At 44.8% G+C, this 13,447-nt stretch overlaps 1 protein-coding gene across 1 annotated transcript in view; it reads right to left on the reverse strand.

Moving 5' to 3' along the window:
- The window catches only part of LOC124169839, a 135,269-nt gene that overhangs the window by 91,343 nt on the left and 30,479 nt on the right, over positions 1 to 13,447 (reverse strand). The window contains 4 exon segments of the mRNA XM_046548626.1: positions 2,661 to 2,873; positions 3,704 to 3,858; positions 3,860 to 3,989; positions 4,773 to 5,105. Coding sequence (XP_046404582.1) covers positions 2,661 to 2,873; positions 3,704 to 3,858; positions 3,860 to 3,989; positions 4,773 to 5,105 — 831 coding nt within the window.

Here is a 13,447-nt window from a genome sequence, read left to right on the forward strand (position 1 = left end):
GAGGGTAAAGAAGACAGTTAGGAGGAATTATCAAACAAACAAAGACAGAACAACATGGGATTGAGGTAAGTCAACAACAAGAGGGAGTTGCGAGAATCCCCATTCAAAAAGCCCATCGTTTAACATTACAGCTGAAGCCCATTGTAGTGACATCTGTCTGGAAAATCATTTGCTATAGCCACAGAAAAGAATGACCAGAGTGCAGACTGCACGATGAATACCATAGCAGGAAATAAGAGCCAGTTCCATCAATGAAATGAAGGAGTTCTACTTAAAAACTTAATTCGCCACACAACAAAACTTGTTTCGATGCTTTCACATAATGTTCAAGTTTTTGCAGTGTAGTGAAAATGGTTTTTAAGAGGAACATGCAAGATCTCTTTCATTTATGATGGAACGATTTCACCCAATCTCACCAGAAACAACCAGTTTAATTTGAAATGCTACTGGCTTACTGCCAAATTCTCTACCACACAGGCATTGGAGTAGTATGCAGAGGCAACATCACCCTACATTGTGCCTCGACATACTTGGGAGCCAAAAGAGTCATTTGATGATTAAGGACAGAGAGGTTAATAGGCAACCCATGTATCTGTCACCAGGCATACAGATTACATGAGTAAATAAGCCAATGAATCACAGTCATTTTAAAACAAAGGATAAGAAAATGCAAAACTACCAAATGACCCTCACGGAATAAGCTATGACCCTGACAAGGAGACTGCATAGATGAGACACCAGTTCGTCCTTTTTAAGCTCCATTATTGTAGCCACTTATTATAACTCATAATAAATCGGTTTTTTAAATAGTCTGCAATACAGCGATTAGGTGAGTGTTTACTCTACATGTTTACTTATAAAATTTACATTTGTGAGAAATAGCACTGAGAAATAATAAATTCCATGGGAGAAATTATCACAAACATTAATGTCAATTAAAGCCCCTACTTATAGCTTATTTTCCCCTGAAATTAGGATCGCTCTGCCCATTAGCGATGCGAGTGGCTTCTGACGTAAACTCATTTTCATGCACCGTGGGTGACTACATATCTAGAGGCAGAATGGAAAAGCCGCTCTTTTCATATTTGTGAACCATGCACTCAATTCAACGAATGTCGCAGAAATACTTCCAAGCCACTATCCCTGACACGCTCACCAGCGTGCCACCAACATTTCAGCTGCAGAACTAGCTCCAATAAGTGTTAACCTAATAGCCATGCACACTTTGGTTATCCTTTGATCTTTGCTACAGAACATAATCGTTCCAGCTGATGCCTTGAAGTGACCTCTTGTGCTATTTCCAACAGTGCAAAAAGGGGAAATTTTGTGCCATTGTGCAGTGGTATCAATCTTTCTCTAAAGACAGTAAAAATACCATTTTCTCAACAAACATTCAGGTCAACACAATTGAAACACTCACTGATCATTTATGACACACATCGCAAAACATTTTCCAAAAGGTCAGAGGTTAATAGGTTAATGGAAAATGGGCTTAGGTTGTTGACCACTGGATACTCAGTTTTCAGTTTATGAAAGGCTGGCCAATTGATTACACTATCATCCTGAGCCTAAGCTTTTTGCACATTTTTATGTACGTGTGGGATTCAAATGGAAACCTTAAAAGTGTCATTGAATTGAAAAAGTTGTAAGAATGGTGTCAGACCTCATCAACAGCACTTAAGAAATTTTGCACCCATCAGCCTATGTTTAGTCTTTAAATAATAAAATTCACCAAAAAAAATCCATAAACTGAAAACCAAGTTTCTGAGGACACATTTCAAAGAGGAAGTAAGGACATGCAAAGCAATTTGACTGCAGTTTATAGTCAAAATTAAGTAGGGGGGAGAGAGTAGTGATGGAATAGATTTCAGAGAGCAGAAAGGAATATTGGCAGCCTACAAGCATTTATTGGTCAGTGAAGGAGAAGGGATTCCAAGAAAACCAAGACAATACATTCCAGGAGACTGTCATCATGACAGCTACACAATGCGACCCTTTACACACAAGAGGAATGACATACACAGGGTAGTTAAAAGATTCCTTAATTCAAATTATCTGACTGTTTCCTAATAAAACTCTTCATTTTCCCTCACTTTCCTTTTGATTCATTGCATTACATTTCCACTCAGCCATGTCAATGACAGCCAACTTCACCTGTGATTCAAGTTTGCCTGACCAACACACCTCGCAGTTCTTATAGGTAATTCAGAATAGCTCACATTATGGCTAAATTCTCTATGAGAACAACATCAAAGCTGAGTGTAGAGAAGAGGAATTTTCTTCTAGAATTTGTCGGAAGTAAGAAAAATATTTGAAAATTTTTTGGAAGAATAAAAACAATAGCATGCGATGGGTGTTGTTGATATCTTAATTCTCTTCCAACAATGATTAATGAAATGGTTTAAAATTGAATTAATCCATTTACAAGGGAAAATTTACCCATGACAAAGATTTGCTCAACAGTAGTTGAAAAAAATAGACTTTGTTCCAACCTGCTCCAACACTTGTGTGCCATTTTTCAAGGGAAATGACAAAAGATGACAAGTGAAGTATGAGCTCTTAAGGGATAACATTAGCAGATTCCTTATAAGTGCAAGTCTCAAATATATCAAACCCAATTCTTTCAAGAACACATTGGCTTCCATATTGTTAAGGCTTACCCTGAACGATTTGAGTGCCTCTGTCGGTGTTCTTCATAGTCTCGGCCACCCCTTCGTTTCTCTTCTCGTCTTGAATCATCTCGAGAATCGCGCTCGTCTCCATAGTCATCTCCACTATCAGGATCATCTCGCCTGCCACGTCTGTCGGCCTTATTGCCCACGTAGGCCTTCCCATGGTCTCTATGTCTCGTCCTGCCTTTATCTTGGCTCTCCCTGCAGATCAATGGTTGCAATCAATGACTCCACACATTCATAACCATGACTTTTAAACTAAGAATGGGTCCACATTGATGGTCATGGGAAAAACTTCCCCTGGGCCAGGAATCGAACCATGAATCTTTGGCTTTCCAGGCCACAGAGCACACCACTACGCTTCTCAGGTTTCTGTGGCAATTTTAACTTATTTAGCACCCAAATTTTCATTTTTCCTTTCATTAATTTCTGTCAGCCACTTTTAGTAAAAGCTATAGCTGATTACGTGCCACTGTTTACCCCAAAAATAGAAATTTTTGCCATTTTTAAGTTTTTTTTTGCCCGGGAAGGTGGTTAAAAATGGCAGTTTTTCAGAATTTTTCCTCTGATAATTCTCTGCGAGCCACTCTTGTTTTACTCAATGTATTTTGCACCACTGGCAAGAGGACTCCGCCAGTTAAAACCTCCATGAACAGCTGTGGCAGAGAATATGGGTAAACGAACGAACTGACTATTGATGAGGGCATTTTGGGGTTATGTGAATGGTATTGGGGTGTGGTCTTGTGCAAATTCAGATTTCAGCAGATAAAACAAAAAGGGCTTCCGATCAGCCTAACTCTTTGTTTGCAAATGTATGCTTCTCTTTCAGTTTTATGAATTTTTGGTTTTTAATTTCAGCGTACAATTAAAAATATAAATCGTTTCTTTTGCTCCCCTGAAAAGTTGCTATTTTTTAGATACGTGTTGTTACAACTTAGCCATCGATACACTCTACCTGCTACGCTAACACGCTCCCTTTTTTAAGTCACCTTAGAACTAGAATGCGATAATTCACGAGAGCCTTGACTCACCTTTCTTCAACAGATCTCTTGCCAGAGCCATCATCTCCGTCTTCGTCGTCGCTGATGATTTCGCCATCCTCCCTGTCAGCGCCCCCCCTCTCCCTTCCGACCCTGCCGGCACGTCTCCTCGCCACTCGTCGCCCCATCCTCCCCTCCCGCCCCCCCCTCCCCACTCTCCTTCTCTTCGTCCTCTTCGCTTTCGCCACCGACGGGAGGCTGTGACGAGGGCACCACCTTCGAGTGTGCAGTGGCTCGATCCCTCTCCGCCGACACGTCTCGTCGAGATTCACCACGGCTGTCAACAGAACAAGAAGGGACACTCAGTCAACAAAGGAAGTTTCCGAGGTTGATTGATTTGAGGTGGATCAAAAATACATGCTCTTCATTTTATAACTCATTTATGAATTGACAATAGTAAGCAATTGATGGGGATTAGGTAGGTGTGGTGGTTAGTGTTGGCCTTCCAGGTTCAAATCCTGGAGGCACCAGAGATTTTTCAGAGAATACCTGATCCCTAGTTGAATAATCAGTGGACTGCACATCAGGTACAACACTTCGTCTGTAGGATAAGACATAAAGCTGTGCACACCTAGGCACCTTTTGTTAAAAGCAGGCCAATGCTGAGTCTGAGTTTTTCTCCCCCCTTACCTCATAGAGCACATGACCTCAGCTGTCAATTGCAAAATACCATACTATACCCACCATAAATAATTAGTGGATGAGCCCAATATTCTATGACAGAAACATGGTGAAACTGAGTGTTGCTGAGGAATTAAGCATTTCTTAGAAGTAAGAAAACATGACAAATATTTGCTGAAAAAGTATGAGATGTTGTCATAACCAAAATTCTTATAAATCAATGAGTAGAATGGTTTTAAATGGAGATGATCCTAAGAAAAATTTACCACATCTTTCCAAGTAAAATATGCAATCCCTCAGCTAGACAACAGTGTGGTATTTATTATGATTAACTTGACATGACATTATTCTCCCTGACCCGTGGATGAGATTTGATGAATTTTCCCTGAAATGTAACAACCTTGAATAGACAAAGAGGTTTTGGAGGGGAAGTGCTTACCTGTAGGACCCTCTCCTATCATCAGCTGTATCTCTACTAAGGGACGTCATTATTGTGGGGACGACTCCGCCTTCAGATCCAATTGTTTCACTCCTCTCAGAGTTTGGCACTTCGGCCACCGGCTGGACAACACCTGAACTGATGGCTGGCGTCGATGACTGGCTTCCGCCCTCTGGCACTTGCCCCACCCCATCGTCCCTCGTGCTTTCCTCCTCCCCCTCCGCCACTCCAGGAACGACTCGAGGGCCCGAGGGGATGGGAGCTTCATCTAGTACATCATCATCGTCGTCATCCACCATTTCACTATGGCCAGCAATGGAACCCACGGGCAGGCTGCAATTGGAAATAATTAATTGATTAGAGAAGAACTATCAAGAAGTGGGAGGAAAAAAACTAAATTAAATCAAACAAAAGGTTAACCGTATCAACACAAAAGATTTAAGGCCATATATACATCAGACTAATCACTCAAGCTGGCCCACGAACACACACTGTTTAGCAACCTAAAAATCCTGCCCTTGAAATCCTCACCCATTGTCTGTAGTATGTATGCCATGCAATTTTATGCTATGGGAGGACAGCATCTACTGACGATCATACTACAGTAAAACTTCGATTTTACGCACTTTGATTTTACATCAAGTCTCGTTTTTACGCAGCGACACTCAAGTCCGGCCGGAAAGCATAGGGAATTCCAATGGTGAAACGTCGATTTTACGCAGTTTTTTCGATTTTGCGCAGCATAACCCCAGCCCCAAAGAGGCCGCTAATCTTGATTTTACGCAGTTGTCTTTTGACACGTTTTGAAAATCCCGACTGGAGCAATATGAAGTTAGGTTATTTATTCGTCTAAATGAGTTACAAAAATGAATACAAGAACGGTTGAAATGACGTCGCGCTGTTGATCGTGAAACTAAAAACATCGCGAATCTAATTATTGCTTCCCCCTATGACCTCTCAGAAATATTTCAGGCTCCTTTACGAACGCGAATATCGCTCTTAGTTAAAATTTGCCGTAGAAGGATATCGAAACCTAAAATATACGGCAATCGCCGTGTATGCGTGATTAAGACAAATGATCGCCGGAGATATTAACATTATCACCTTTCGTTTATTATTCGACTTATTGATCGACGCTTTTTATAACATATGCGGAGGTAAGGTAAGATTTCTCGAGGAATGACACGCGTAGCTCGGTTGAGGAAACACACTGAACTTTATTCTCACAATTTTGGGGTATATATACAAGTTCGCGCCGACCTTGCGGCGTCTCGAATGTTCTATTAAATGCATTCCGCGTCAACTAGCGCCAATACGTCGAGTCGCCCGGCCAAGGGCGCCACACCAGCCCCCCGCGAAGACCGGAGGTCAGGGTTCTCTGAATCGTACTCGCCGACCGTAGCGGGTGGTGTAGTGGGTGGCGGTGGGTTGCGTACGTTGGTCTGCGTTGATGTGCGGAGCCGGGGCTCTTGTGGCTGGCAGGATGTATGCCGGTTTAACTCTGTCGATGCTGACAGTCGACTCTCTGCCGTTCAGCAATATGGTGACGGTTTTATCCCTCCTGTTGACGACCAAGTGCGGTCCGCTATATGGTGGTTGTAGGGATCGCCGCACCGTGTCGTCACGCAGGAAGACGTGAGAGCAGGTATTTAGGTCCTGGAAAACAAAAGAATTATCAATAATATGGCGAGATGCGGGAGAGGGTCGTAGTCGAGACATTTGATGTCTTAGCCTTGTGACAAGGTTGGTGGCATCCTCTTGACCCTCGGGATTTGAGGATGCGGAAAGCAGTTCGCCAGGTAGGCGCAATGGCTCTCCGTAAACAAGTTCTGCTGCTGATGCCTTGAGTTCCTCCCTGAAGGCGCTGCGTAGACCGAGTAGGACGAGAGGCAGGGCCTGGAGCCAGGTGAAGTTGGGATGGCACATGATGGCTGCCTTGAGGTATCGGTGGAATCCTTCCACCATGCCATTCGCACAGGGGTGCCAACTGCAGGTGCGGGAACGGTCTATTCCAAATGTTTTGCCTAAGGCGCGAAATAATGCTGATTCAAACTGGCGGCCCTGATCTGTAGTGATACGGACTGGTGAGCCAAAACGGGAAATCCAGCAGTTGATGAAGGCCTCGGCAACCTCTTCGGCAGTAATTGTCTGTAACGGCCACACCTCTGGCCACCGCGTGAATCTATCCACAGCTGTTAAGCAATAACGGAATGAATTTGCTGGCGGTAGAGGTCCAATTATGTCGATATGGACATGCTGGAAACGGGATGACGGACTATTGAAATATCCCAAAGGGGAATGTACGTGACGCGTAACCTTTGCTCGTTGACATTGTTGGCAGGCTCGAGCCCAAGTATGGCAATCTTGATGCACGCGCGGCCAGACGAAACGCTGCGAGATAAGACGATCTGATGCCTTAATTCCTGGGTGACTCAGGTTGTGTAAAGTATCAAATATTTTTCGTCGTAGTGGAGCAGGAATGTACGGCCTCGGGTGTGGAGTCGATGTGTCGCAGTATACTTGAACGTCGAATCCAGGTATGCTGGTGCGTTGGAGGCGTAGGGACGATGACTCGCTTGCTAATATGTCTCGGAGTTCTTCGTCATCCTCCTGTGCACGAGCTAGTTCATTAGGGTCGACTGGAGCGGGGGTAGTGATGGCGTTGGTTCGTGATAAGGCGTCTGCAACGATGTTGGTCGAACCGCTCACGTGTCGAATGTCCGATGTATATTGAGAAATGAAACTCAATTGGTTGAGCTGCACAGGTGGTAGCTTTTCCCGTCGTTGGAGGAATGCATAGGTTAATGGTTTGTGGTCGGTAAATATTGTGCAGTGCTGAGCTTCAAGGATATGTCGAAAGTGTTGAATGGCTGAGTAGACGGCATGAAGTTCTCTGTAGTAAGCCGGCCACTGCGTCTGGCGTGGAGTAAGCTTCATGGAGAAAAATGCCAACGGCTGCCAAGAATTTTTTACGAGTTGTTGTAATGCAGCACCGACGGAGGAGCTCGAAGCGTCGGTGAATAGGCCAAGCGGGGCGTCGTTCTCTGGGTGTGCTAGTAGGGTGGCTTGCGCAAGGTTCTCTTTGCATGCAGCGAAAGCTTGGTCCAATGCCGGAGTCCAATTCACGGTCTGGCTGCCACGGAGTCCGGCGATGGCGGCGTGCAATGGAGCTTGGTGACTTGCTGCGGAGGGCATAAAACGTCGGTAAAAATTTAGCATTCCTAAAAATCGGCGCAAGCCGCGGGCGGTGGGTGGGCGGGGATACTCTAGCAATGCGATAACACGATCTGGTAATGGTCGAGTGCCCTCGGCTGAGATTTGGTAGCCCAGGAATGTGACTTCACGAGAGCCAAACACACTCTTCGTGGCATTTATGATTATTCCATTGTCGGCCAGGCGTTGGAAGAGGGCGCGAAGGTGAACTTCATGCTCGGCCGAGTCGTGTGAGAAGACCAAAATATCGTCAATATATGGGAAGCAAAAGTCAAAACCTTGGACAACTTCATCAATGAATCGTTGAAAAGTTTGACCTGCGTTTCGGAGACCAAACGGCATGAATGGAAATTCAAATAGTCCAAATGGCGTGGTTACTGCCGTCTTGGGAATATCCGATGGGTCCACTGGTATCTGTGTGTAGGCTTTTACCAAATCTATGACTGAGAAAATGGTGCAGCCTCGGAGTCGCACGCTGAAGTCGTGGATATGGCGTACAGGGTAACGATCGGGGATGGTTCTGGCATTAAGTAGGCGATAGTCTCCGCACGGTCGCCATCCATTGTCCTTCTTTGGTACCATGTGAAGTGGCGATGTCCATTGACTTTTAGATCGTCGAGCGGTACCCTCTTGGATCATGAGCTCGAACTCGGCCTGGGCTGCGCGAAGGCGTTCGGGAGCGAGTCGTCGTGGCCTGCTGGAGATAGGTGGTCCCGGGGTCGTCTTAATGAAGTGAACAGTCCTGTGGCGGATCTCACGTGGCGTTCCCTGAGGGCGTAGAATATCAGGAAATTCCTCTAAGATCAAATGAAATGGAGACGATCCGGTAATAGTTTTCACACTTTGTTGTAGAGAGGGAGCGCGGATGCCAGGGCAGGAGAGGCGAGTAACACCATCGATGAGCTGAGAGTTTTTTATGTCAGGCAATAGATGGTAATGTCCTAGGAAGTCGGCTCCGAGGATAGGATCTGCCACGTCAGCGATGACAAAACGCCAAAGAAAATTCCGCCGAAGTCCAAAATTAAGATTGGCAGTGAGAAAACCATAAGTGGCAATAATACTGTCATTAGCTGCTGACAAATTATAACTAGTTTTAGGGCGATTTTCTCGAAGGAGTCTTCGGGGAAAAATAGAGAGATCGGAGCCAGTGTCTATTAAATAACGGCGCTGCGTGTTCCGATCTTTAACAAACAAGCGTTGCGGCGACTTGTTTAGGCAGTCCAACGACGCCGCTACGGATGGCTGCCAGGGGCGTTTGGGGAAAACTCACACGGGGTGGTGCACTTCCTTGCCTTGGTGCCGTAACGTCTATGATACCAGCAAATGTCTTCGGTGGTTGGCCTTGGTTGTTGTGAAGGGGATCTATGCCGAAAGACATTTTCTTTGGGAGGACGACTTCGACTCCTAAATCTTGATCGCTCGTGGCCTAGCTTTTCAATTTTGGCAGTTAGGGCATTCACTTGTTGAGACAGTTCATCAAGGCGCTTATTTATATCAGTGGTACAGGTACTCACAGTAGCTACTTGTGGTGCAGGGATCACTTCGAAAACCTTATCTGCCAGGTCGGCGATGACATCCAGGGGAAGATTTTGCTGCGTAGCAATTATCGTCTGGATGGTGCTGGGCAGGCGTCCGCTCCATAAGGTCCTTAGAAGGGTGTCCGGTATGGTCTCCGTTCCAACCAAACCACGCATGTAGCGCAGGAACTGCGATGGTTTGCGATCACCTATTTCCGCTTGCGTGAGTAGCTGGCGTATTCGCTCCTCCCGTGATGCAGATATGCGAGAAACTAACTCCGTTTTAAGTTTCTCGAACTTGCCTTCAGCCGGAGGATTTGTAATTATGTCGGATATTTCAGCCGCGTACCGAGGTTCAAGTTGAGAAATAATAATATTAAATTTGCTAACGTCTGACGTGATGCGGTGAAGTGCGAATTGACTTTCCACTTGCGCGATCCAAAGACTTGGATTATCCGACCAAAAGGGCGGAAGGCGAACGACCACGCGATCTACATGAGCGAAGCTTTGTTCTGGAAACGGTTGTTGCTGCTGTATATGAAGTTGCAACTGCTGTTGGAGGGCTTCGCACTGTTGCTGCAGGAGTAGATTTTTCGTGCGGATATCTTCCTCGTCAGCCATCGTGCGCTTCGTCGGGGTCACCACTTTGCGGAGGTAAGGTAAGATTTCTCGAGGAATGACACGCGTAGCTCGGTTGAGGAAACACACTGAACTTTATTCTCACAATTTTGGGGTATATATACAAGTTCGCGCCGACCTTGCGGCGTCTCGAATGTTCTATTAAATGCATTCCGCGTCAACTAGCGCCAATACGTCGAGTCGCCCGGCCAAGGGCGCCACACATATATATTGTAATTACAGTAGATGGTCGTTAATCCGGAATTATGAACTATGGAATATCTATCCCTAACGGAAGGTTTTCTAGAATTTTGCGAACGCTATGTTTTCCTTCGACCCAGCGAAATATGACGGCGAAATTAGCCGTTAAAAATCCTCCCGTGCCAACATTTTGGCTTCCAAGGTGATCCAAAAAAGATAGTCGTACTTCTAGTATGGACGTAAGTCGATGGTGATTCAACGCGATGGTAAAAGCATATGTTGTCTCATTCCGCGGGCTAACCCCACATCTGCGGGACGAATGGAGGCGAGGGAAAGTTGATTGCGCGGCGCGCGTATTAGAGCTGATTCAACTTGTATCTCATTTTCAGTGGGTTTAAATGAAACATGGTTGGAACTTCAATAGCTGTTAGCTTAACTCCGTTAGGTGGCAAGCGTTTATTTTTAACGGAACGGGAGTTAATGCCCTCGGGGAATAACTCGCGTCGTCAATCATCATGCAATCATTGAAGTCAAATCAAGACGTGATTGATAAGGCAGTCCCTTTAAACTCAGGAATGGCTTAGTACCATTAAATCGAAATACAAAAAGTGTCCGGTGTCGTTATCAGATACGGGGAAGCAAAATATTACGTTAAGATGAGTCACACGGCTTGTGAGCCGAAGGTCCCGGCGCTGAATTTGCGGAAGAATGCCGACAGAGAAGCTATAACCGGTTGATTCTATCTACCTATGCTAAATTTTCATGGGAAAATGCTTTTTTAATACGTAAAAATTATAAAGAAGGAAGATTGTTCGGGACTATTAATAATTTTTGACGGTAGTTGCGCGGTTATTTAAATAGCTCACTTTAAAAAAGTGATCTAAACACCGGAAAAATCTGATTTTCCGAATATCCCGGGTCCTATGTGCTCCGTATTATTCTTGGTATGCTATTTGGAAGGAGGATACTGATAGCTGGGGTCATTAGTGCCATGAAGTAAGGGCTGGGGGGATAGGAACCCTATATTGGCATTAGCCAGGTTGTAATGATAGGCCTTAAAGGGACGAGGGCTTAACGTCCCATCTGCTGGACAGAGTGGTGCACTGGAAGTGCCCTCCACACTACTCTCAAGTAGGGATAGGGCCATCTCTGATAACAATTTTTCCATGTTTCCGGTGCAACCGCGTAGGTTTGTTGGTGATGACAACAGTTTCGCTGGCACTGCTGCCAGCGTCTTCAGGTCGAAGATGAAGATGCCATCTCTGATAAGTTTCTGCTACTGCCAGGACTTGAACCCAGGCCCACAGGGTGTAAAGCCTTTGTGATGTATTAGCAAAATTTTGCTCCCTGTTAATGGGATTAATTTGGATGACTATCCTCAGATATCTCATTTCTTCAATCCCCAATCTTTGTTTGTTCGCAGGTGGTTAAACGGATTTCCTGAAAACTGCTTTTAATGAGAATATTTTCGAAAATTAGCTTCTCTGCGAGCATTTAGTATCACCATTGCAACATTTCTCCTGGGTAACAGAAGTAATCTTAGCGCCAGAAATGCTAGCAATTCTACCATGTTATTCAACCATGGGAAACATTGTTCAGGAATGCAACGTTGTTTTTCTCAAGGTAACACGTCATCTGTGGTGTTGCTTGTGAGTAAATAAGATTATTAGGCTTCATTTTCTTGCCCCCAAATGAGTAATTGAATCCAGGAAACATATATCTGATACGACTGAAAAGGATTTCATGCTCTTTTACCGTAAAGGCACACATATGAGACTTTTTCTGGATCCGGTTCTGATTCAAATCAGAACTATACAAGTGTATGACTAATGGTTCTAAAAATAATGAGCAAGAGTTATCCTGAAAACTATACTTCTCCTCAACACCAACTCTTGATTTTACACACTTTGATTTTACACAGTGCCCATATTTCGGTCCCTCCAACTGCGTAAAATCAAAGTTTTACTGTATACAGGGTTCTCTTTATGAAGCTTCAGCGAAACTTCACAAATGAGCTTAACATGGCATTATTAGAGATCCGTGAATTTCGCGAGACGCGATATCGCGAAATAATGCGAAATAACACGAAATAACGCGAAATCGGTAAGTTAAAATGAAATTTCGCGTTATTTGCGATTTTAGGTGGATTAGCGAAAAAATCATATCTAATGAGTCGTAATCTATTAAAACATAAGCCTTCATTGTTTAATGCTGCCGACGTTTATTTGCCCTATCTCATTACGATTCCCAGGTCAATAGGCTCGTTTAGTCCCGCGCATAACGCATCCGCGTAATATCACGCACTGTGGTGATTTATCCGCCAGAATTTGCCGTTAAATTTATCACTGCCTCTTTCTTATCTGAAGAATTAGATATTATGAATTAAAAATGCGCGGAAAGAAATTTAGCGCGGCCGCGGAGGAGCGGAAATACAAGCTCACGCGCCCGATACGCGTCAATGCCGAGCAGTAATTCCGGCGACTCACCGCGGTGCATTAGACAGCGTTATTGGATAACTTGTTGCAGGAATACCTTGAGTATGGGTCTAATGTAACAATTTCGTTGACTTAAACACGGCCGCTGGCCGGCACGGCCCACAGCGTGGCAGAGAGTCGTCTCGTCTGAAAGCGGCCTGAATTTCACGGCGTCGTGACGTGAGCGGCGGCCGGCAAAAAGTCGTTTCGTCAGAAAGCGGCCTCAATGTAGCACTGCCTTATTTCCCGGCGCACCGCCGGGCCGGATTGAAATGGGCGCCGTGGTGACCACGGCAGCCGTCAACGGCACCGTGCGTCAACTGCGCGATTCGATTCGTTTTAAGACATCCATTGACACGTAAGGTTATTTGAAAGCACGAATTGCTAGCAGTTGGGAGAAGGTAAGGAAGGAACAGAAAGGATAAGAGGATAGAGGATTCTCCTTATTTGCAGACGGATCGTCGAATATTCAGCTCTCCACTGAGCTACAATACAAAAAAATCATTTGGACATTGGCCAAATCTAATACCTAATTCTTCAGGTGAGAAAGCATCTCATTCTAGATGCTTCAGGATCGATAAATGGGAAATAATTTCTCAAGTTTCTTTGATTCCGATTATGTTTTGTTATGTGCGCTTCTTTCCCTGCCTTT

This window comes from Ischnura elegans, chromosome 12, assembly GCF_921293095.1.
Source record: "Ischnura elegans chromosome 12, ioIscEleg1.1, whole genome shotgun sequence".
Classification (NCBI taxonomy): domain Eukaryota; kingdom Metazoa; phylum Arthropoda; class Insecta; order Odonata; family Coenagrionidae; genus Ischnura; species Ischnura elegans.